Here is a 26,656-nt window from a genome sequence, read left to right on the forward strand (position 1 = left end):
TGAAAGAGAGAGGCTTGCTACGGTAGTCAAATAACTGAATCACTAACGATTTACCATTTTTGGAGAAATGCTCTTCTTAAATAGGGCTTTTTCATAATGCCATTCTGATAACAGTTTTGTTTGTTTTTTAAAGACTTCACTTTTTATTATGGTTTTAGAGTCCCAACAATATTAATAGGAAGGTATAGATATTTCCCATATACCTATTCTGTCCCCACACAACCACAGCCTCCACCATTATCAACATCTCCCACCAAAATAGTACATCTATTGTATTTGAAGAACCTACACTGAAAAATTGTAATCACCCAAAGTCCACAGTTTACATTAGACTTCACTCTTGATGTACATTCTGTGGGTTTGGACAGATGTTTAACGAATGACACACATCCATCATTATGGTGTCATATAGAGTAAGTATATGTAATGCCTTAAAAATCCTCTATGCTCTATACAGTTTTTTGGTATAGAATTTAGAAGTAGTCCATTTACCTACTGCTTTTGGTAAATATATTTTTAGGTCACACTTAATTATTGTTATTTTAGCATAGCAATATATTTGCTCCTGTATTTATTTTGTGCTCCCATACCAGAATTCTATATTTTAAGTAATTTTAAATCAGTTATTTATTTGAATTTATAATTTATGTAAACATTCATTTTGGAATAAGGGTGCTTGAAAAATACAAGCTCCAAAATTTACATTAATTATCAGCCACTTATTTTTTACTACCTCAACAGAGAATACAGCCATATACTTACTCTAAGTGCCTTTTGCTCAGGGCAGAAGTGTGAGGATGTAAATCATTATGCATAGTTTGATTATGTGTACTTTCATAAGAACATAAAACAGTCTTTCCTGGTATTTGTGTAGGTATAACTTAATTCACTTTTTGTTTTGTATTTTTCTGAAGTGAGAATTGAGGAGGCAGAGAAACAGATTCCCGCATGCGCCCGACTGGGATCCACCTTGCATGAACGCTAGGGGGCAATGCTCTGCCCATCTGGGGCATTGCTCCGTTGTAACCAGAGCCATTCTATTGCCTGAGGTGGAGGCCATGGAGCCACTTTCAGCACCCAGACCAACTTTGCTCCAGTAGAGCCTTGGCTGCCAGAGGGGAAGAGAGAGATAGAGAGAAAGGAGAGGGGGAAGGGTGGAGAAGCAGATGGGTGCTTCTCCTGTGCCTTGGCCATGAATCGAACCCCAGATATCCACACTCCAGGCCAATGCTCTACCACTGAGCCAACCACCCAGGGCCTCATTCACTTTTTTTTTTTTGAAGTTGGAAACGGGGAGACAGTCAGACAGACTCCCGCATGCACCCGACCGGGATCCACCTGGCACGCCCACCAGGGGGCGATGCTCTGCCCATCCGGGGCATCGCTCTGTTGTGACCAGAGCCATTCTGGCGCCTGAGGCAGAGGCCATAGAGCCATCCTCAGCGCCCGGACCAACTTTGCTCTAATGGAGCCTTGGCTGCGGGAGGGGAAGAGAGAGACAGAGAGGAGAGGAGGAGGGGTAGAGAAGCAGATGGGCGCCTCTCGTGTGCGCCCCGGCTGGGAATTGAACCCAGGACTCCTGCATGCCAGGCCGGCGCTCTACCACTGAGCCAACCGGCCAGGGCCTTATTCACTTTTAATAATACTATTTATTTTTATAAAGGTTAATAAATGAAATATTTAGGGGAACCTAAGAAATAATCAACATCCTTTCTTCTCTTGTTTCAATAGCAACTTTTTAACTGTCAATCTCTACACAAGCTGAGTTTGCCAGACAATGATTTAACAACATTACCAGCATCTATTGCAAATCTTATTAATCTCAGGGAGCTGGATGTCAGCAAGAATGGTAAGATTCCCCCTTCCAAATATTTTGTACTTGGGAATATGTTATATTTTAAGACTTCTACTGTGTTTTAACAAATAAAAATATAAAATTAGAAGTCAGATAGTAATGTATTATATTAGCTGTCATATATAAATTTATATGTATATATAAATGATCTATGAGAGCTTAAGGCAAGGTAGAGAATAAGTGTAAAAATATTAAAAAGACCTTTTGATTAAAAGCTGTGATACATGCATGTGTATATATATTTATATATCCTTAAATTTGTTTTAATAATGAGAATCTAATAATAACGGTGATATCCATTGTTGATTACATAATTTCATATATCTATAAGAATGGAGGTAATATACTCCATCAATACTGACTCTAAATATTTACAGTACTACAAAGTGAAAATAATTGTGCAACATTATAAATAAATTGAATATGAACAAATTAATTTATTGAGCGACCAGTCTTTACCGAGTACTTTATTGAAAGCTAGAAATAAATTAATGTAGAGACATAAAAAAAGACATGAAATATAGTTCAGCAATAAAAAAGAATGAACCTTACTTGTGGCACAGTGGATAAAGTGTCGACCTGAAATACTGAGGTCACCAGTTCAAAACCCTGGGCTTGCCCGGTCAAGGCACATATGGGAGTTGATGCTTCTTGCTCCTCCCCACCGTCTCTCTCTCTCTCTTTTACTGTCTGTCTCTTCTCTCTCTATAAAAATGAATAAAATCTTAAAAAAAAAAAAGAATGAAATCTAGCCATTTGCAACCATATGGTTGGACCTAGAGGGCATTATGCTAGGTGAAATAAGTCAGAGAGAAAGACAAATATCGTATGATCTAACTTATATGTGGAATCTAAAAAAACAATACAAAACAAAACAAACAGACTCATAGTGTAAACAAAACAAACAGACTCATAGATACAGAAAAAAAGCTGATGATTGCTGAATGGGCGGGGTTGGCAGGATCGGAATATCAAAAAGAAGAGGGCTCGGAGGAGCCTGACAAAATTTGAACAAGGAGAGGGTCTTTTTCACTAGTTATTTGGGGCAGAGTGGCACTAGGTGAGAGACAAGCAGGAAAAAGGTTTTTTGGAAAAGTTATTTGTGCTGAAATTGCCTTTATTTCCTGAAAAACAGAATTAGGAGGCAGGTTCCTATAATAGCCCTCAATGGCAAAGGGAGATGGAGTACTGTCTAATAAACAATGGGATAAACTATAGTATGGACTCATTTTATTTTCATCCATGGATTGAAGTGAATGATTGTCAGTCAGGAAATGTTAACATTCAGCATACACAAATTCATAATATGTCCTTACCCAGCTTGCAAGAAAACAACAGTATAATTATGGAGCCCATTATTAATAGCTCTATAGAATGCTAAGTCGATAAGTGGAACAAGAAAATTGGAATAATATACAGTAGTTGGGGTGGTGAACACAATATAATACACATATATATTATGGAATTATACCTATATAATTTTATTCACCAATGTCACCCTAGTAAATTCAATTAAAAACAGTTTTCAAAATAAAAATAAAGATATAGAAGAGATTTAAACTCCAATAAAAAAAGAGGACTATATAATAGGAAGTGGTAGCACAGAGTATTGTAGAACTAGCAATGTCAAGAAATGTCTAGAAGCCTAAGGAGGAATTATTGGACCACAATGTTGTGGTGCACCAATGATTTCCTGGCTTCTAGAAAACTAGCACATAGTAGGTGGTCAAGAAATAAGTGCTAAATGAAAAATAAATGCTAAACACAAGGAGTGCTCTATTCAAAATTAGTGAAGAATGGAATAGGATAGCCCAATATATATAAATAATGAACTGTCACATAGCAAATGCTACTGCATACCAAATATTATTATAGTTAAAAAAAGAAAGGTTATTAAATGCAGGTATTATTTTTAGATTTTGAAGTTATTAAAATTTTAGTATTCATATGACCACTAATTTAGAAATGGATGAGTTTTTCATCTTATGCTCTGAGTGAGAAAATTGAATTACTCCTAGTTTTTCTCTACTATATTAAATATATAGCTATATTTCATCTATCATATTAAGTCTTGAATAAGATGTTATAGTCATGTGTCTAAGTTCTTGTGTTTTCTCCTTTTAGATGTTCATATCTTTTCAATCTAATACTCTTATAGTATATCTTAATATGCTGGATACTGTTTTCTTTTTAATTGAATTTATTAGGACGACATTGTTTCACAAAACCATACAGGTTTCAAGTGTACAAATCAATAAAAAATCATCTGCACACTGCATTGTGTGCCCATCGCCCCAGGCAAAGCCTCTTTCCATGTCCATTCTACCCTCCCCATTTTGCTTATCACCACCTAGCCCCCACCCCCTTCTTCCTCTGGCTATCACCATACTGTTGTCTATCTGTGTGTCAAGTATATTTTTTTGTTAATCCCTTCCCCTTCTTTCATCCAGTCCCCCAACACCCCACACCTCTGACATCTGTCAATCTCTTACACGTATTCGTGCCTCTGTTTCTATGTTGTTTGTCAGTTTATTTTGTTCATTAGATTCTACATATAACTGAGATCATATGGTATTTGTCTTTCTCTGACTGGTTTATTTCACTTAGACTAATAAACTCCAGGTCCATCCATGCTGTTGCAAAAGGTAAGATTTCGTCTTTTTTTCCCTTCCCTTCCCCCACCACCATTTTCTCCCTCACTTGCTGCCCCTCCCCCTTCTTGTGTATGATATAAGTTAGTGGTCTAGTGTCAGTTTTTTGCATATATCTGTCCAGTTTTCCCCGCATCATTTATTGAAGAGACTGTCTTTACTCCATTGTATATTCTTGCCTCCTTTGTCCAATACGAGTTGACCATAAAGGTGTGGTTTATTTTTGGGCTCTCTGTTCTGCTCCGTTGATCTTATTCAAGTACCAGGCTGTTTTGATTACAGTGGCCTTGTAGTATAGTTTAATACCAGTTAGCATGATACCTCCAACTTTTTCTTTTTCTTTTTTTTTCTTTTTTCTTTTTTTTCCATTTTTCCGAAGCTGGAAACGGGGAGGCAGTCAGACAGACTCCCGCATGCGCCCGACCAGGATCCACCCGGCATGCCCACCAGGGGGCGATGCTTTGCCCCTCTGGGGCATCGCTCTGTTGCGTCCAGAGCCATTCTAGTGCCTGAGGCAGAGGCCACAGAGCCATCCCCAGCGCCTGGGCCATCTTTGCTCCAATGGAGCCTCGCTGCGGGAGGGGAAGAGAGAGACCGAGAGAGAGGAGAGGGGGAGGGGTGGAGAAGCAAATGGGTGCCTCTCCTGTGTGCCCTGGCCGGGAATCGAACCCGGGACTCCTGCACGCTGGGCCGGCCGGGCCGACGCTCTACCGCTGAGCCAACCGGCCAGGGCCTGTTTTTCTTTTTCAAGATTGCTGAGGCTACTTGAGGTCTCTTTTGGTTCCATATACATTCTTGAAATAGTTGTTCTAGATCTGTGAAATATGCCATTGGTATTTTAATAGGAATTGTATTGAATCTATAGATTGCTTTGGGTGGTATGGATATTTTTATTATGTTAATTATTCTAATCCATGAACATAGTATATACTTCCACTTATTTGTATGTTCTTCAATTTCTTCAGTATCCTATAATTTTCTGAGAACAGATCTTTCTCCCCTTTGTTAAATTTATACCTAGGTACAAGTCATCCCTTGCCCTATTGCAGTTCACTTTTTGCTGTCTCACGGTATCACGTATATTTTAATTGTATATATCTAATTTTGTATTGCGGATTTTTCACTATATCGTGGGATTTTGTAGTATACAGGTATTTTTATATATTTAGTATCCTAATTATTTAAAAAGTGTTTAAGAGCATAGGAAGTTTTTATAAGAGTGTGGGGAAGGTTTATAAAGCCTTAAAATATATATAACTAATAAAATAAATATAAGGTTGCTACTTCGTGGATTTTCATCTACCGCAGGGGATTCTGGAACCTAACCCCCGCTATAGACAAGGGACCACTGTATCTTACTTTTTTTTGTTGCAATAGTAAATGGGATTATTTCCTTAATTTTGTTTTTCTGAGTGTTTATTTTGTATGTATAAAATTACAACCAATTTTTCCTGACCTGTGGTGGTGCAGTGGATAGAGCATCAACCTGTAATGCTGAGGTTGCCAGTTCAAAACCTCAGGCTTTCCTAGTCAAGGCACATACAAGATCCTGGCCAAGGGCAGAGGATCGGCCCAGTGTGTAGATGTCCTGGGTTCAATTCCTGGTTAAGGCATATAGGAGAGCCAACCATCTGCTGCTCTACCCCTCCCCCCCCCCCCCCCTCTGTTTCTCTCTTCCTCTCCTGCAGCCATGGCTTGGTTGAAGCAAGTTGTCCCTGGTTGCTGAGGATGGCTCCATGGTCTCGTCTCAGGCACTAAAATAGCTTCATTGCCAAGTAGCAAAGTAATGGCCCAGATGGGCAGAGCATTGCCTCATAGGAGGTTTGTTGAGTAGATTCCAGTTGGGTGCTTGGGGGAGTCTGTCTCTCTGCCTTCCTGCTTCTCACTTAAGGAAAAAAAAGGGCACATATGAGAAGCAACTATGAGTTGATGCTTCACACTCTTCCCCCCTATTTTTTCTCTCTCTCCCTCCGCCCTTTTCTAAAATGAATAAATAAAAAATCTTTAAGTGCCACCAATATCTGAGTATTAATTTTGTATCCTGCTACTTTGCAAAATTCACTTATATCTAGTACAGAGGGCCCTTGGGTTACTACACAGTTCCATTCCTAAGACAGTGATGTAACTTGAATTTTGGTGTAAGTCGAAACACACCCTAGCCTAACACAAACAGAACACTTGTGCTTTTAACAGTCCAAAATGGAGTAGGTAAGTGTACTGGAGGACATCAACTTCCTCACTGATATGCCTTTGCGTACAACCAAACTAGTTTGCCTTGTAGTCCTTAAGTACGATGCTAACAGCGTAAACCAAAACACGTCTCAATTTTTTAAAGTTTTTATGGGAGTGAGCTTTGTAAACTTGAAATGTATGTCGAGACTGCCATAACCCAAGGACCCCCTGTATTTTTTTGGTAGAGTCCTTAGGTTTCTCTGTGTATAATATCATGTCATCTGTGAATAATGACAGTTTTACTTCTTCCTTTCCAATTTGGATGCCTTTCATTTCTTCTTATCTGATTGTAGCTGGGACTTCCAGAACTATGCTGAATAAGAGTGGTAAAAGCAGATAATCCTGATCTTAAAGAAATGCTTTTAGTTTTTGTACATTGTGTATTATGTTGGCTGTAGGTTTATCATATATGACCTTTGTTATGTTGAGATATCCTCCTATTCTTATTTTGCTGAGAGTTTTTATCATAAATAGGTGCTGGATTTTATCAAATGCTTTTCCTGTACCAATTAATAATGATCATGTGATTTTTTTATCCTCCATTTTATTTATATAATATGCATCATGTTTATTGATTTGCAACTATAGTACCGACCTTGCATGCTAGAATAAATCCTACTTGTTCATGGTGTATAATCTTTCTAATGGATTACTGTGTCTGCTTTGCTAATATTTTTATTGTTGAGGATTTTAGCATCTATGTTCATCAGAGATATTGGCATATAATTTTCTTTCTTTGTGGTATCTTTATGTGGTTTTGGAGTTAGGATAATGCTAACCTTGTGAAATAAGCTTGGAAGTTTTTCCTCCTCTGGAATTTTTTGGAATAGTTTGAGGATAGGTGTAATTTCTTTGAGTGGTTGGTAAAATTTGCCTGTGAAGCCATCCTGTCTAGGATTTTTGTTTGCTGAGAAGTTGTTTTTTTTATTACTACTTTGATTTCATTAGTTGTAATTGGTCTATTCAGGTTTTCTGCTTTCAGATTCAGTTTTGGAAGTTTGTATGTTTCTAGGAATTTATTCATTTCTTGCAGGTTGTCCAATTTGTTAGACTATATTTTTGTTCGTAATATTTTCTTACAATCCTTTGTATTTCTGTGTTGTCAGTTTTTACTTTTTTTTTTCATTTCTGATTATATTTATTTGCGTCCTCTCTCTTTTTTTCTTGATGAGTCTGGTTAAAGGTTTGTCATTCTGCTTTATCTTCTCAAAGAACCTGCTCTTGGTTTTATTTATCATTGGATTTTTTTTTTAAGACTACGGGTATTTTGTTTATTTTGCTCTGATCTTTATTATTTCCTTCCTTCTCACTTTTGTGCTTTGTTTGTTGTTCTTTTTCTAGTTCTTTTAGGTGTAGGGTTAGATTGTTTATTTGAGATTTTTCTTCTTGAGGTATGCCTATAATACTATGTACTTCACTCTCAGGACTGTTTTTGCTGTGTCCCATAGATTTTAGTTTATTGTATGTTCATTTTATTTTGTTTTCAGGTAATTTTTTACTTCTTTTTTATCACATTGTTGACCCATTCATTGTTTAATAACATGTTGTTTAGCCTACATGTGTTTGAATGTTTTTCAGTTTTTTATTTTTGTAGTTGATTTCTAGTTTCATTCCATAATGGTCGGAGAAGATGCTTGGTATGATTTCAGTCTTCTTAAAATTTTAAGACTTATTTTATGTCCTAACATGTGGCCTGTCTTTAAGAATGTTTCATGTGTACCTGAAAGAACGTACTATACTATATATGTGACAATCAGTGGCTACACAACTGAGTTAAATGAGTTGATGCTTCTTTCTCTCTTTTGTTTTTGTGGCAGAGACAGAGAGAGGAACAGATAGGGACAGATAGACTGAAAGGGAGAGAGATGAGAAGCATCAATTCTTCATTGTGTCACCTTAGTTCTTCATTGATTGCTTTCTCATATGTGCCTTGACTGGGGGGCTACAGCAGACTGAGTGACCCCTTGCTCAAGCCAGCGACCTTGGGTTCAAGCTGGTGAGCCTTGCTCAAACCAGATGAGCCCGCACTCAAGCTGGCAACCTCAGGTCTTTGAACTTGGGTCCTCCATGTCCCAGTCTGATGCTCTATCCACTGTGCCACTGCCTGGTCAGGCTCTTCCTTCTCTCTCTCTCTCTCTCTCTCTCTCTCTCTTTCTTTTTAATTCTTTGTCTTTAATCCTTATCATTTTAAGTATAATGTCTCTGGTATGGGACTCTAGGTTTGTCTTGATTGGGACTCTCTGTGCTTCCTGAACTTGAGTGACATTTTCCTTCACCAAGATTGGGAAGTTTTCAGCCATTATTTCTTCAAACAGGTTCTCTATTCCTTTCTCACTCTTTTCTCCTTTTACCCCTGTGATGTGGATGTTGTTATGCCTTGTTGTCCTAGAGGTTGCTTAAACTTTCCTCATTTTATTAAAATTCTCTCTCTCTTTCTTATGCTGTGCTTGGATGCTTACTGTTATCTTGTCCTCAATTGCTGATCCATTCCTCTGCTTCACCTAACCTGCTGTAGGTTCCTTCCAGTATATTCTTCATTTTGGATATTGTATTCTTCATTTCTGAGCAGTTCTTTTTTTGGGTTTCAATGTCCTTTTTAATACTATTTCTTTGTTTAATTTCTCACCAGGATCATCCATTCCTCCCCTAAGGTCCTTGAACATCCCTATAACCATTGCTTTATACTCTACATCTGGTATTTTAGTTTCTTCCATTTCAGTTTGAGACCCCACGTTCTCTGGGCGAGTAAATTTGGCAGCCAAGATAGCACTTCAGTTTCTCAGCTGCTGCACATGGGAGTGGGACCAGCCCTCTCTGTGTTTCTGCCCCTTTCACCAGTCTCTATGTGACTTCTTCTATAAATCCTTGTTTATATTTCAGTTCAGCTACCCTTCAGTGGGTTAATCATTTAGGTTGAATGCTCTGTAATTTAGCAGCAAATCTGGTTTCAGTCTGGGAACAGGTGAGGGTAGCTTCCATGTACTTACTTTGCAGCCATCTTGGAAATTCCTGGATACTGTTTTTTTGTTTTTTGTTGTTTTTTTACAAAGACAAAGAGAGTCAGGGAGAGAGGGATAGATAGGGACAGACAGACAGGAACGGAGAGAGATGAGAAACATCAATCATTAGTTTTTTGTTGTGAGTTACGACACCTTAGTTGTTCATTAGTTGCTTTCTCATATGTGCCTTGACTGTGGGGCTACAGCAGACCAAGTAACCCCTTGCTAGAGCCAGTGACCTTGGGTCCATGCTGGTGAGCTTTGCTCAAACCAGATGAGCCCACGCTCAAGCTGGAGACCTTGGGGTCTGGAACTTGGGTCCTCCGCATCCCAGTCTGACGCTCTACCCACTGCGGCACCCCCTGGTCAGGCCTGGATACTGTTTTCATATTCATTAGCTGTATGTCCTGTTTGGAAGGAGGCAGGAAACATGTGGTACATGTTATTTATGTTTCCACAGCTGTATTTATTTAAAAGCTTATTTAAAATTTTTGCTTTTAGATTTTCTTAGTTTCTAATCTTTTGCATAGTTCTTCCAGTGTTTTTCAGTTGTCCAGGTAGTATGGTTTAGTGATTTAAAACACTTTTAGGAATGAGAATTGGATCTAATCATTGCTTCTCTGTTTATTATTTCTATTATATGGAGAATTAATCTAATTCTCAGTCCATATATAGCATTATCAATATTCCCATTTCCCTGCCTTCAGAAGACTGCTAACCACATTTTGGACCAGTCCAAATAGGAAGTAAATGAATATAATGCATTAATTTTTATCTCTTTTCTCATGGAATTTATTTTTGTTATCATTTGCATTTTGTGATAAATCTGAAGTGTTATTTTTTAAAATTTTTTGTAGTTTTCTGAAGTGAGAAGTGGGGAGGCAGAGAGACTCCCACATGTGCCCAACCGGGATCCACCCAGCATGCCCACCAGGGGGTGATGCTCTGCCCATCTGGGCTGTTGCTCTGTTGCAACTGAAGCCATTCCAGCGCCTGAGGTGGAGGCCATAGAGCCATCCTCAGTGCCTGGGCCAACTTTGCTCCAGTGGAGCCTTGTCTGCAGTAAGGAAAGAGAGAAAGAGAAAGGAGAGGGAGAAGGGTAGAGAAGCAGATGGGCACTTGGTCTGTATACCCTGGCCAGGAATTAAACCCAGGACTTCCACATACCAGGCCGATGCTCTACCACTGAGCCAACTGGCCAGGGCTGAAGTGTTAATTTTTAAGTCTTTATTTACTCTTCCCCTTTGTCTCTAAAGTTTTGGTTCATTGTTAGCTTTTTAAAGCAATAACAAGTTTACCAAGCTGCTATTCCAAGCCATTGCAAATAGCAAGTGGTATTAAAGCAGTTATCTGCTGTGTTCAAATGGCCTATCTTTTTGAGAAGACTAATAAGGATGATGATTAAAACAACTGCCAAAGTGGTTGATAGGGAAAGCTGGTGGGGAGGAGAGATAACAGAAATGAAGACAGTATAGTTATTAATTCTCCTGTATGAGCACAGTTAATAAAAGCCAGGAATTATAAGGCAGAGAAACTAGAAAGAGTAGCTTAGATCAGCAATTTTTAACTGGTGTGCCTCAAGAATTTTTAGAATTGTGATATCGGAGTATTTAGTTAGGGGCACTGATCTCTTTTTTCTTAAATTGTCAAATGAAAAATTGACAACAGCCAATACAACATTATCTGTCCAACATGAATGAATCAAAATCAAACATTTTTTTTGTCAGATTGGCAAAAAATATCTATATTTTTTTGGAGTGCCACAGAATTTTAGTAATTAGTATCTGTGCCATGAAATGAAAACGGTTGAATATCACTGGCTTACATCTTTCTGCTACAGGAATTGACCTGGAACTTAAAATTATTTAGACTGGTGATCACTGGTCACTGCCTAGTATGTTAATAATATGGAGTAACTGGGGTGTGCACTCATTTTGTCTTACCATAGCCCTTTCCACTCCTGTTGTACCTGATCCAAATCATTTCATCCCTTGACCAATATAATCATTTGAGTTTACATTTCTGGTTTAGATTGTTTTGACTAGAATTATGTACTATTTGTTACCATAACCTTTAAAGTGAAGAAATAGTAAGTAACCACTGTTAGCTTACATTCTGCAATCTGGGTTGCATTATTGATGCCTTCCCAAGTAGAGAACATCAGGAATTTTCATGGGGTTGAAAGTTTGGGTTTATTACTGATGCATTGGGCAAAAACCCATACTGAGGGGTTTGAACAGCAGTCTCTGAGGGTATTTTAAAAAGAACTTATTGCTTGGCCTGTGGTGGCACAGTGGATAGAGCATCGACCTGGAACACTGAGGTTGGTGGTTTGAAATCCTGGGCTTGCCCAGTCAAGGCATGTATGACAAGCAATGAATAACTAAAGTGAAGCAGCTATGAATTGATACTTCTTGCTCCCTGTCCCTTTCTCTCCTCTCTCTATAAAATCAATAAATAAACTTTTTAAAAGATTGTTTAAAAAGAACTTATAGGATTTGAACTTTTATTTGGTGATTTTGGGAGGATTTAAGAATATGAGTGTTTGCTGTTGATGGGGTTTTGTCAAGAAATAGGGGTTATTCTATGATTGGGAATCATATATGTGTTTGTGTATATATAGTATATACATATATATGTATAGTATATGGAGAACAGATTATACTGAGGTTAAAGCTGTAATTGGTTAAGAAACAGCAGTCAGTTAGTAGTTGGGAGAAGGGGTTATTTGGTATATTGTGGCTTTGATAATGTTCCTATTTTGTCTTTGTTCAGACATGACTGCAGATTTGTTTTTGTCTTGATTTGTTGTAGTCAAAGAATAGCCTGGTCTGCTGTTAATATTCTGTGAAATTGTTTAGTTCAACAGGATACCAAGGCCACCCTTTGAATTCCAGGCAGCTAGTTCATAGTAAGACCAAGAATTGGATGATAGTACGAGGCCAGTTTCTAGATGTCAGGAAGTATTTTCTTTTTCCCAGCAGTAAAGAAAGTTTTTCTGTACCTAACAGTAATATGGATGGGATAATTGTGTTTTGTAATGTCCAATCTAGTACATTTTATTGTTTGAATATCAGAGTCAAATTTTTATTAAAAGGAGTATATGACAGAGAAGGAACACTATTAAAGTCAAGTGAGACTGGAAAAGGAACAGATCATTGCATTCATTAGAAAATTAAAAGTAACCAAAGATAAAACTCAGATTCTACATACTTATGTATAAGAATAAAATGAGCCATCTTTCGGGACCAGCTAACACAAGCATTGAGTGTAGACCTCATTGCAAAAGTGGCTTGAGGCCCTGGCCGGTTGGCTTAGTGGATAGAGTGTGGGCCTGGCGAATGGACATCCTGGCTTTGATTCCCAGTCAAGGCACACAAGAAAAGTGACCATCTGCTTCTCTCCCCTTTCCTCTCCCCTTTCTCTCCCTCTTCCCTTCCCACAGACAGTGGCTCAGTTGGTTCAAGCATTGACCCTGGGCACTGAGGATGGCTTGGTTGGTCCGAGCATTAACCTCAGGAACTAATTTTTTTTTTCCCCAGAGACAGAGAGAGAGTCAGAGAGAGGGATAGACAGGGACAGACAGACAAGGACAGAGAGATGAGAAGCATCAATCATTAGTTTTTCGTTGTGTGTTGCTACACCTTAGTCGTTCATTGATTGCTTTCTCATATGTGCCTTGACCGAGGGCCTTCAGCAGACTGAGTAACCCCTTGCTCGAGCCAGCAACCTTGGGTCCAAGCTGGTGAGCTTTTGCTCAAACCAGATGAGCCCGCGCTCAAGCTGGCGACCTCGGGGTCTTGAACCTGGGTCCTCTGCATCCCAGTCCGATGCTCTATCCACTGCGCCACCGCCTGGTCAGGCTAAAAATAGCTTGATTTATTTGAGCATCAGCCCCAGCCAAGGATTGCTGAGTGGATCCCGGTTGGGGTACATGTGGGTGCATTATCTCTTCTCATTTAAAAACAAAAACAAAAAACAGAACAAAGAAAAAGTGACTTGAGCAAGCATTTGAGGAAGTGAGGAAGTTAGTCATGTAAATATTTGAAGTCAGAAAGAGGGAAGAGCCAATGTAAAGTTTGTAAGGTACAAGGGTCCACAGTATGTGTGAGTATCAGATGGCCAGAACATAGCAAGATGGGAGGGTGATAAGAATAGTGATGATAGGGATTTGGAGCAGTAAGTACTATAGAGCCTTGTAGGCATTATTTGTATGGACTTTGACTTTCATTCTTCATGAAATGAGTCGATTGGGAAGTTTTAAGCAGGTCATTCAGAGCATGACCTGACTTATTTTAAAGGTTTACTCCTGTTATATGTAGCTATCCTTTGGATACAGGAGTGAAAAGTGACCAGTTAAGATGTTATTTCAGTCACCTTTGGTGATACTGATGGAAGTAGTGAGATGTAGACAGATTGTAGATATATTTGTGACCTGTTAAAATGTTATTTCAGTGACCTTAGGTGATAGTGATGGCAATAGTGAGATGTGAACAGACTGTAGATATATTTGAAAATTGAGTCAGAGATTTCATGATGGATTTGATGGTGGGATGTGAAGTGAGAATCAAGGATGACCTCAGCAGCATTGGTCTGTGCAAGTGGAAGGATAGAGATCCTGCCAGCTGAGATGGGGACATTTGGGGGAATTGTAATATTTAATGAAAAAATCAGGAGCTAATTTTGCACATGTTACTTTGAGATAAGATATCCAGTTTTTCATCTGGGTGTGGAGTTCAGTCAAGAAAGAACTGTACTAGATGATTTGGGAGTTGCCAGCACATAGATGGTATGGAAAGCCTGAGATGAGATACAGCCATCAAGAGCATGAGTGTGAAAGAAAAGAGGCCCAAAGAATGAGCCCTGGTGGCACCCCAACATTAAAAGCTGGACAACGAGAAGAAAGGTATAAAAGATACTCAGAAAGAACACTACTGAGGAAGAAAGGAAACCAATAGAATTAAAATATGTGTAATCATTGCTATATTTTATCTTTTTTTTTTTTTTGACAGGAAGGGAGAGAGAGGGAGGAGAAAGGTGAGAAGCATCAACTCATAGTTGCTTCACTTTAGTTGTTCATTGATTGGTTCTCATATGTGCCTAGTTGAGGTGCAGGGGAGGCACAGGAGAGCAAGTCTCAAGTCAAGCCATTTACTTTGGGATTATGTCAGTGATCCCGTGCCAAAGCTGGCATCCTCTGGGTTTTAAACCCGGGACGTCAGCATCCCTGATTGACGCTCTGTTCACTGCACCACCACCAGTCAGGTTGTACCTTTTATCTTTCAAGAAAAGTAACCAGCCCTGGCCAGTTGGTTCAACGGTAGAGCATTGGTCCAGCGTGTGGAAGTCCCGGGTTCAAATCTTGGTCAGGGCACACAGGAGAAGTCCCCATCTGCTTTTCTACCCTTCCCCCTCTCCTTTCTCTCTATCTCTCTCTTCCCCTCCTGCATCCAAGGCTCCATTAGAGTAAAGTTGGCCTGGGCCATGGCTCCATGGCCTCCGCCTCAGGTGCTAGAATGGCTCCAGCTGCAACGGAGCAACGCCCCAGATGGGCAGAGCATCTCCCCCTGATGGGCATGCCGGGTAGATCTCAGTCAGGCGCATGTGGGAGTCTGTCTGACTGCCTTTCCACTTCTAACTTCAGAAAAATACAAAAAAAAAAAAAAGGAAAGAAAAGTAACCATGTCTTAGTATCCACAGTCCATGGCATAGTGTCAGACACTCTGTGTAGTTGGTACATACTTACTGAATAATAAAGGATTGGTAATTTCAACTTGGTACATGTTTTGTTTGAGTTACCTAAACAGTACCTAAAGGGCATTTGAAAATTTTCATTTGGGGCCCTTGCTGGTTTGCTCAGTGGATAGAGCGTCGGCTGTGTGTGCAGACCTCCTGGGTTTGATTCCCAGTCAGGCCACACATGAGAAGCGACCACCTGCCCTCTCCCCCTTCTTTTTCTCTTCCCTTTTCACAGCCAGTGGCTTAATTGGTTCAGTCATCAGCCCTGAGCCCTGATGATAGCTCAGTTGGTCTGAGCATTGGCCCAAGATAGGGGTTGCCAGGTGGATCCTGGTTGGAGCATATGTGGAAATCTGTCTATCTCCCCTCCTCTCACTTAAAAATAAAGAAATTAAAATTTTTATTTGAAGTTAAGGAAAGGGGAGGGAACTGGAGATACAGATTTGGACCATAGACCATATATGGTTGGAATTGAAGTCATAGTAAATATATACATATATATTGCTAGCCATTTATAAAAGCAGAAAACTGATGAGTATTTCAGAACTACTTACTTAGGGTACAATTATTGCTGTGTGTCCCTTATCACACAGAGAACGCACTAATTTTCAGAAGAGCCAAGAGAAGGAGAGAAACAAAACTAATTAGGATAATTAGCAGTTATAAAGAAGCAAATGAGCCCTGGCCGGTTGGCTCAGTGGTAGAGCATCGGCCTGGCGTGCAGGGGTCTCAGGTTCGAGTCCCGGCCAGGGCATACAGGAGAGGCGCCCATCTGCTTCTCCACCCTCCCCCTCTCCTTCCTCTCTGTCTCTCTCTTCCCCTCCCGCAGCCGAGGCTCCATTGGAGCAAAGATGGCCCCGGGCGCTGGGGATGGCTCCTTGGCCTCTGCCCCAGGCGCTAGAGTGGCTCTGGTTGCAACAGAGCGACCCCCTGGAGGGGCAGAGCATCGCCCCTGGTGGGCGTGCCGGGTGAATCCCGGTCGGGCGCATGCGGGAGTCTGTCTGACTGTCTCTCCCCGTTTCCAGCTTCTGAAAAATACAAAAAAAAAAAAAAAAAAAAAAAAAAAAAAAAAAAAGAAGCAAATGAACAAAAGATGTAAGAAAAAAGAGAACTTGTTATGGAAGTAGTTGTTTGGTTGACAATTTATCTAGATGCTAAGTTGATAAATTTCCAATCTGCAAAATGTACATTAATTATTACTATTGTTATTATTCTGCCCTATATAATTGATTTTTAAGTTAATCATTCTTTATTTATTTTTTTAGGAATACAGGAGTTTCCAGAGAATATAAAAAATTGTAAAGTTTTAACAATTGTGGAAGCCAGTGTAAATCCTATTTCCAAGTAAGTTCTCTGTTGAATTGTAAGTTACTTTTGTGAGTAACCTATGAAAATATGAATAGTTGTAGAATACTACAGTTATACTTTCTATATTTTAATGAATCATTAGTATTAATCTTAAATCTAAATAAAATTTGTTTTAGATTAAAATGAAATCTCTTAATCTTTCTAACCCCATATTTTGCAAAGATAAATTTGACATCCAAATAGATTATGCAAGTGTTTTACTCCAGGTTTCACAGATAGTTACTGTCAGAAATAAGACTAGAATCCAGGTCTTCTTGCTCATTGTTACTGGCATAATATAAGAATGTGTTCACCTGCAAATCCATTGTGAGGCACACTCAGACTTTTGAAAATAGTAAGCTAAAAGGTCAAAATAAGGAGAAACAATGACAAAAGAAAAAGGAAAAAACCCTGTGATTGGTTATACCATATACTATAAGTCATCTTTGTTCTTTCTTGATGGTAATTGGCTATAAAAAGAACACTTTTCCAGTGATAAAGCAGTTAAATTTTTCAAAAATGGAATGATGAAGTAAAAGATAGAGTGAAACATAGGTTAGTTAGTTAAAAGTTGAAACCAGCTTTCACATATTATAATACTGTATTTAATGAATTTTTCTGAACATAACATTTCTTCACTTTCTGTGGGGATATGGAGGAATGTGATGTAGGGGAGAAAGGAGATGAATCAAAGACTTGATGTGCCTTACTGCAAGAAAGTTTTAGCCTGACCAGGTGGTAGCATAGAGCGTCAGACTGGATGCCGAGGACCCAGGTTTGAGACCCTGAGGTCGCCAGCTTGAGCGCGGGCTCATCTGATTTGAGCAAAGCTCACCAGCTTGGACCCAAGGTCGCTGGCTTGAGCAAAGGGTTACTTGGTCTGCTGAAGGCCCGCGATCAAGGCACATATGAGAAAGCAATCAATGAACAACTAAGGTGTCGCAATGAAAAACTAGTGATTGATGCTTCTCATTTCTCTCCGTTCCTGTCTGTCTATCCCTGTCTATCCTTCTCCCTGACTTTCTCTCTGTCTCTGTAAAAAAAAAAAAAAAAAGTTTTATACTTGATAAAGTCCAGGACAAACATGTAATATGTTTTATCTTCATTTGAAAATATTGCTCTAGCATCAAGTTCTAGACCTGTAATTTCTTTTGTAAGTCAGAGGGAATAAAAGTAAAACTATATATGTAGATTCTTTTTTTTTAATTAAAAATGTATTTATTGATTTTATAGAGGAAGGGAGAGAGAGGAAAAAGAGAGAGACTTCTATTTGTTGTTTCACTTATTTATGCATTCATTGGTTGATTCTTGTATATGCCTGGACTGAGGATCGAACCTGCAAACTTGGCATATTCAGATGACACTAACCAACTGAGCTATCCATCCAGGGTCATATTGGTTCTTTTTCCCCCCCTTTTTTCTTCTTTTTCTTTTAGAAATTAAATTTATTGGGGTGACATTGACCAATAAAAGTACATAGGTTTCAGGAAAATATTTCTATAGCGTTTGAACTGTTGATTGTGTGCCCATTACCTAATGTCAAATCATACAGGCTCTTATATGGCCTTCAAATGTCATTAACTTTTTATATTATTTCTCTCGGGCTTATAAAGTTTTACAATTTTTATTTATTTATGGGCTGGATGTTGAAACTGAAAGTAATCTAAACCAGTTGTTCTCAATGGGAATGATTTTGCCTTTAAGGTTTATTTGGTAAATTCTGGAAACATTTTGGTTTTCACAGTCTGTAGTTGTGGGCAGTGACTCTGCACTGGCTTCTAGAGGGTAGAGGCCAGGGTTGCCACTAAGCATCCAACAATACAGAAGAAAGCAACAAAGGATTATCCAGCTCCAAAAGTCAATACTATCAAGGTTTAAAATTCCTTATCTAGTTCTTTGGATCAGTGTTAGCTAAGGAGAATTTTAAGAGTGCCTGTAGCCTGACCAGGCAGTGACACAGGGGATAGAACGTGGGACTGGGATGCAGAAGACCCAGTTTTGAAACCCCAAGGTTGCTGGTGAGGTCACTAGCTTGATCGAGGCATCATAGACATGACCCCATGACCTCATGTTTGCTGGCTTGAGCTCAAAGGTGGCTGACTTGAAGCCCAAGTCCAAGGTCGCTGGCTTGAGCAAGGGGTCACTCACTTTGCTGTAGCCCCCGCCCCTTGCCCTCGTCAAGGCACATATGGGAAAGCAATCAGTGAACAACTAAGGTGCTGCAACGAAGAATTGATGCTTCTCATCTCTCTCCCTTCCTGCCTGCCTGTCCCTGTCTGTCCCTCTCTCTGACTCTGTCTCTAAAAAAAAAAAAGTGCCTGTAAATGTCATAGGTTATATCCTAAATACATTTCTGTGTATTGTGACCCATTCATAGTTGGCAATTTGGGCAGATTTTATCCTTAGACACACATTGCCTTATTAGTTTTTTACGAAGAGATAAAGATATAAATAGTAGAACAGGTAAGTTATTATAAAAGGCAAATTTCAATTTGAGGATACTCATAACAGTAAAGAGGTGACTATTATTTGTAGCATGTTTGGGTTAAACAGATGCTTAGATTTTAATAAGAGACTGAAATTGTGTATGTGAATTTAAATTCTGGTATATTTTATATAGGCTTCCTGATGGATTTTCTCAGCTGTTAAACCTAACCCAGTTATATCTGAATGATGCTTTTCTTGAGTTCTTACCAGCTAATTTTGGCAGGTAAATTATAGTTTCCTTTAAAATATTTTCTTGTTAGCTCCTATAAAATTTATAAAACGGAAAGTTGCTTTATTAATACTATTAACTACAGTTTCATAGGCTCTTCTTTTGTAATTATTTCCAAGCATTGTGGTTTTTATAGTTTCTTCAGAACTTATTTTGACTTTGAATTTATTTTTCTATGTAAACAATAAGTAGTGTAAATTTAAAAGGAAAATATAATATAGGACTTGATTGGTTTTTAAAGTATGCAAAAAATAGAGTTTAAATAGGGGTAATTTCTGTATATTTGAAGTAAGTAATGCTTTATTCTTAGCTTTGCATTTGAAAACGATCTAATTATCTACCTTCTCCACTAGAATAAAAATTTTAGAGAAAAGAAACATAACACATAGATACAGACAACAAGGTGGCAATAGACAGAAGGAAAGGGAGAGAAGAGCAAAGGTAGGGAGGGGAGTAGGGACAGAAAGAGACTGCATGAGGCAGAGGTGCTGATGCTGCAGTGTGTAGATGGTGTTATATTGACTTGTACACTTGAAACCTGTATGGTTTTGTGAACCATGTTATCTTAGTAAGTTTTAAAAAAAATGAAGTAAAAGGAAAATGTGTTTCTGGATTCTATAACATTGCTCTTCCCTCCCCCTAGTATCTGAATGTTTCTCTTCTTATTAAAGTTTTCTGAGTAATTTTTTAAATGAAAAGATGGATCAATAAATGAATGAATATAGGTATCAAATATTATAGTTTTAAAATTAATTGCTAGAGAAGCTGCTATCCACCTGCATGTTAATTTTATAGTCATCTTTTTGTCTAAAAATAAAGACAAATAGTATATGATTTCACTTATATGTGGAATCTTTAAAAACTAACAAACAACAACAAAAAAAACCCCAAAATCCCAAGCTCATAAATACAAAGAACAGATTGATTGGTGGCCGTTGTGGGTATGTGTGGGGTGTGCATAGGAGTGGGGAGTTAAAATGGGTGGAGCTGATAAAAAAGCACAACCTTCCAGTTATAAAATAAGTCACAGGATGTAAAGTACAGCATGATAACTATATTTAATGTATTGCATATTTGAAAATTGTGAAGAGAATAGATCTTAAAAGTTCTCATCAAAAGAAAGAAAATTTGTGACTATGTGTGATGATGGATATTAACTAGACTGTGGTGACCATTTTGCAGTATATATAAGTATTGAATCATCATACTGTACACCTGAAACTAGTATAATGTCAATTATATTTCAGTAAAGAAGAAAAGAATTCTGGGCATTGTTGCAACCCAGTGACTATTTGTGAGAACTACATTGTCATGCTTTGAATATTTATATATCTATATACATATTTGTATATGTATACATTCATATACATACACATGTAAAGCTTATATACTAATGGGATTCCTGTTTTGTATCTGGCATTTGAACCAATTTTTGTTTTTACTGAACTGTATATACACATAACATTGTGTAAGTTAAAGATATACAACATTGTTGATTTGATAATTTGATATATATTATAACATCATTGCTCTTGTAGTATTAATTAGCATCTCTGTACCACTTAATCTGCTCATTTTTTCTCTAAATTTATTGGAAAGTACATCACTGAAGTGCCAGAGGATTTCTCCTTTTCCATGTCTCCTTGTGTTCTCTCATGATTTCCTCTCAGAGCTGAACTCTAGAGGTGAAGGATTATTCTTAAATAGCTAATAATTTTGGTAGGTATTATCGCAGGTTTAAAGTGCTCTGCGTTTGTTTGTTATTTTAAAGACAGTCATTTTTTGCTTTGAATGTGTCTGGAAGTGTTCTTCTCTCCCCGCACCCCAACAATTCTGAAAAGCAGAGATAGTCTCTTCTTCTTAATATTACTTTGTACTCCTGTGTAATTTTTAATAAAATATTCTACACATTGTAATTACAATAAATATTGACAGCTTTTAACTTTAGAGTATGACATTAACATAATTGAATTCTTTGTCATAGATGCTTGATTTGTTTTTCTTGTTTTGCAGATTAACTAAACTCCAGATATTAGAACTTAGAGAAAACCAGTTGAAAATGTTGCCAAAGTAAGTAGAGGTGCTGTGCTTTGAAAATGTAGTTTAGAATTCTTAAATCTTTAGAGAAATGCTAACTTTTTTTTGAGAAATGTTAACTTTTTACTATTTGAAATAGTACAAATTATTTTGAAAGGCTGATATTTGTGGTCATCATATTTAAATTAGTGGTGTTCAATATAAAAATCTGTGCATCTTTGGTATTTAATAGTGATTTCACAGTCTCAGGAACTCAGTCTTTTGTGACAAATGTCAAAATAATAAATATATAAAATCCACTTGAGTCCCAAGTAAAGGCCCCAGTTTATATACTAGAAATCTGACAAAGTATTCATTAGACAGGTCCAAAGGGGTCCTCGTGTGAAGTCTTAATAACTCTGAGAGTTTGTCTGGTTTTGTAGTCTGTTGTAAATTAGAAACAGAGTGGAGGGCCCCCTACTGGTAGCTAACGTCAAGTAGAGGTGTCAGTCCAAGAGCAAATAAGATAGTCTACAAACTCAAAATATACTGTGTAGTCTGTGTTCTTTTATTGAAGAAATATCTGAAAATACCCTGAATTCATTGCTACATTTTTACAGTTCAGGCATTGGCAGACTATAGTCTGTAATTAATTCTGGCCCACTGCCTTTTTTTGTAAATTAAGTTTCATTGAAACCATATTAATTTATATACTGTCTATGACTGCTTCTGCTTTACAGTGGTAGAGTGGACTAGTTGTGACAGAAAGTATATGCCAAAACTAAAATATATATATTTACTATCTGGCCCTTTACAGAAAAATTTGCTGACTCCTGTTATGATTTGTTTGTTAAGAGTTAACTATCACCTCTTCAGGGAAGTGTCTCCAGTTCTGCAAGAGTTAGTTGTTCTGTTACTCAATTTCTATGGCATCTTGTTTATATCTGTTATGACATCTACTACACTAGTCCAATTTTTTTATTCAGTTCACTCCCTTCTTACCTGACCAGCTATACACCGTGCACACACACTTGTATCTCTTCCCTTTCCCTCCATGACTGAAATTTTTGATGGCAAAGAGCATATACAGTTTTGATTTCCAAAAGACATTGTGTATTAGCTGAGTAATTGTTCAGTGCAGAAATGATTAGAGTTTATAGTGATAGTTGTGAGAATAAATTAGGGGGAATTATCCATATTAAAATTTAAGAAAGCTTAAATATTTTACATGTTTGGTATTGGCATTGATGACTCCTTAACTCAAAACCTGACTGTGTTTTAAGAGGTTTGACTAATCAAAATGTGAATTGTATAGCCTAGAATTAATATGATCTATCTGATCATAAGGAGTTCACTTATTTTAACTCCTTAACTTCAAATTTGCAAATTTAATTCTTTCCTACTTTATTTTTAAGACTTATAGTTAAAACTGTAGAGGCTTCACAGTCTATAAAGTCGTGTGCATTCTAGCTATGTGAGTGAACCTTTTTGTGATCCAAGATAAGAGCAGTGGGAAAGCTGTTTTAGATACGTAGTTAAGTGAAATTTAATACCATCTTAATACCAGAGAGCACAGTACCAAGAAAACAGAGAATGTGTATTTTTCCTCTGAGACAGGAGAAGAGAATATAAAAATGAGTTAAATACTAAAGAACTTTAGACGTAAACAGGAGGAAATTTGAGGAATGTTGTTTCTGCTTTCTCCTTAAAGTGGGGAGCTTAATCTAAAGTGAAAAGGTTTGAAAATGAAATTAAAACGAAATTTTGTGTCTTAAGTAGATTTTCGAGGGTAGGAATAGGACCAAAGTTGCCACTTTTAGCTGCAACAAGTTAAGATAGAAATGCTTTTAGAACTTTACCACTGTATTTCTTTTTCATTGCATATTGCATTGTGTGATTCACAATTTCCTAAATTAGATTTAAAACAATGTTCTAAGGATGTCATTTGTAATTGAAACTTTCTAATGCACTGCTTTTCTTTTTTGTACCCTTTTATAACTGCCTCTTGTTGATATAGTGTTTAATTGCTACAAATGAATTTTGTTATCTTGTTATTATAAGAATGTTGAATTTAAAAAAATAAGACTGTGTTTTCTTTTTTTCTTACCCACTCCTCCCAGACCTCTTTAATTTTATGGAATGCTCACCTGATACAGCATTGTGGACATAGGAGTTAAATATTGTAACATCTAATCTTTCTTCAGAAAGATCCTGCTAACACCTTTTGCTTTGTTATGAAGCAAACTAGAACTGACTTAAAGGTTTTCTGGACAAAGACAGATATGAGTAAGGGAAGTAGAATTACAGTACCTGAGAACAGACACTCATAAATCTAAGTTAAATCAGCTTTGAGAAGAATTGGTTTTGTGAGATGAATTAAATTAGCATTGATAGCATGGCATATTTAAGATGGAAGGTTTAGGGGGAATTAGCTTTCTCTAAAGTTAAGTCCATAACCTAGTGACATTGCAGTTATGATATGTGTTTTATATTTTTTTTCCACTAAAAAGCCAGAGAAACAGTTAAACGGGTTTTATTTTACATACTGTTTCCAATAGGTTTAATTTCCAGAGATGATGGAATTACACATGCACATACATATATTGCTTCTTATACAGTAACTTTTCTATGTTTAGATATACAGATACCATTGTGCTACAGTTACCTACAGTATTCAGTGCAGTAACCTGCTCCACAGGCTGTATATCCTAGGAGCAGTAGGCTCTACTAAATAATCTGCATGTGTAGGTTTGTATAAGAATACTTTATGATGTTCACACAACAACAATCGCCTAAAAATGCATATTTCAGAACGCCTGTTATTAAGCAAGGCATAAAACTATATAATGACTTATTTTCTTAGAGAATTATTTTTATTTTTTTAACATATTAAAGTCTATACATTTTTAGACATTACATAAGAATGTTTTACACTATTAATTTGAAAGCTCTTATGTAATTGATATTTTTGTGTACTTAATTCTTTATTAACCCATTGTGCACAGAACCATGAATAGACTGACCCAGCTGGAAAGATTGGATTTGGGAAGTAATGAATTCACAGAAGTGGTAAGTTCTCACCAATCTCACTATTCATAATCTTATATTTCATCAAAAACAAAATGTGAAAATTAATATATTCTCTACATTTTTAAGTATAAAACTGGCTAAAGATATACACACATTTTTTAGAGAGAAGATATGAAAGTTCTTAACAGGAAATTTACCAGATAAAAACATCTAACAGAAGTGAGGGTAAAATATAAAATTAATGTGAAACCCATGGGAAAGGGTAACCAAAAATTTTTAGGCATAGGGAGTAAAAAGTTTGAGAGATTATAAAGGAAAAATAAAAATTTCATCAGACTAGAATGCATCAGAAAAGTACTACTTCAGGTCAAAAATAACTCCCAGGGGTATTACGAATTTATTCAGTGATAAAACACCTCTCTATAATAATAGCTAAAGGGAAAATATTAAGTGAAACAGCTATTATTTTTGAGTTGGTAGTGAGAGCTCTGGATTCTGCTTTTGCTTTGTATGCAAAGTGTACTATGATGCTGAATGATAAAAGAAAGGAGGCCCTGGCTGGTTGGCTCAGTGGCAGAGCATCAACCCGGCATGTGGAAGTCCCAGGTTTGATTCCTGGTCAGGGCACACAGGAGAAGTGACTATCTGCTTCTCCATCCCCCTCTCCCCATTCTCTCTCTCTTTCTTTTTATTCTATTTCCCTACTTTAGTCATGGCTCAGTTGGTTCGAGTTTATTGGCCCTGGGTGCTGAGGATGGCTCCTTGGAGCCTCGCCTTAGGTGCTAAAAATAGCTTGGTTGTGAGCATGGCCTTATGTGGGAGTTGCCAGGTGGTTGTTGGGTGGATCCTGGTTGAGGCACATGTGAGGGTCTGTCTCACATCTCTCTTCCTCTCACTTGGAAAAGAAGATGAAAAAAAGGAGTATCTAAGCAGGTTTTTGGCTTTAGTTATTACTCTATGAATTCAGAAAATAAGCTAGATATATATTTTTTGAAGAAGATTTATTCATATGAATATCATCAAAATTTTAATATTGTCTATTTTTTTAATTGTGGTAGATTTCAAATGATAATCTTGAGAACAAGGCTTTTTCAACACTGTCAGCTGCGTGATCTCCCTGTTGATACTGTATTGTTATGTTTGCTCACTAAGTACAGTCGGCTTCTCAGCTGAAGTCAATGAAGAATTATGGTGGTTTTGAGTACCTCATATTTTTTATAAAATACTTTTTCATATTATTTATTATATTTTAATTAAAGATGGTTTATGATTGGTTTTATTGTGTATTGTGGAAGGTTTTACTGCTTGTGAAAAAATATATTTTCTATACCTTTTATTTTTTATTTTATTTTATTTTTTTTCTGAATTTGGAAACGGGGGAGGCAGTCAGACTCCCTCATGTGCCCGACCGGGATCCACCCGGCATGCCCACCAGGGGGCGATGCTCTGCCCATCTGGGGCGTCACTCCGTTGCAACCAGAGCCATTCTAGTGCCTGAGGCAGAGGCCATAGAGCCATCCCTAGCACCCGGGCCAACTTTGCTCCAGTGGAGCCCTGGCTGCGGGAGGGGAAAAGAGAGACAGAGAGGAAGGAGAGGGGGAGGGGTGGAGAAGCAGATGGGCGCTTCTCCTGTGTGCCCTGGCTGGGAGTTGAACCCGGGACTTCTGCACGCCAGGCCGACGCTCTACCACTGAGCCAACCAGCCAGGGCCTCTATACTTTTTAAATTATCTAGCTATTGTACTCTCTTAGTATTTGTTTTACATGTATTTATTTTCATATTAACTGTTTGAAAATTCATAATTGTTAATTTTATGAATCGGCAGCATTCAAAATCATTAATTTTTGTACCATTTTAGTCATCCAACATTATACATTATTAAAAACGTAGAATTTTAACAGGTAAAGCACAAAAGGAAATTTCTTTTACCATGTTTCACATAGAATTCTTACCTATAAAAAGTAAATCTGAATGATGTGCCTTTTATATATTATGTTATTATGGTGATTATATACATTGGCACTGTATGCCATCACAATGCCATTGATTGGACACAGGTTTGTGGGGTGAT

At 37.6% G+C, this 26,656-nt stretch overlaps 1 protein-coding gene across 12 annotated transcripts in view; it reads left to right on the forward strand.

The window, feature by feature from the left end:
• ERBIN (erbb2 interacting protein) overlaps positions 1–26,656 on the forward strand; it is a 141,777-nt gene that overhangs the window by 53,267 nt on the left and 61,854 nt on the right. For all 12 annotated transcript variants that reach the window (XM_066376160.1, XM_066376123.1, XM_066376105.1 and 9 more), the window contains 5 exons: positions 1,732–1,849; positions 16,742–16,820; positions 19,444–19,533; positions 21,553–21,609; positions 24,561–24,624. In XM_066376160.1, the coding sequence (XP_066232257.1) occupies positions 1,732–1,849; positions 16,742–16,820; positions 19,444–19,533; positions 21,553–21,609; positions 24,561–24,624 (408 nt within the window). The remainder of the gene's footprint in view (positions 1–1,731; positions 1,850–16,741; positions 16,821–19,443; positions 19,534–21,552; positions 21,610–24,560; positions 24,625–26,656) is intronic.

Source organism: Saccopteryx leptura, chromosome 1 (assembly GCF_036850995.1).
Source record: "Saccopteryx leptura isolate mSacLep1 chromosome 1, mSacLep1_pri_phased_curated, whole genome shotgun sequence".
Taxonomy (NCBI): Eukaryota; Metazoa; Chordata; class Mammalia; order Chiroptera; family Emballonuridae; genus Saccopteryx; species Saccopteryx leptura.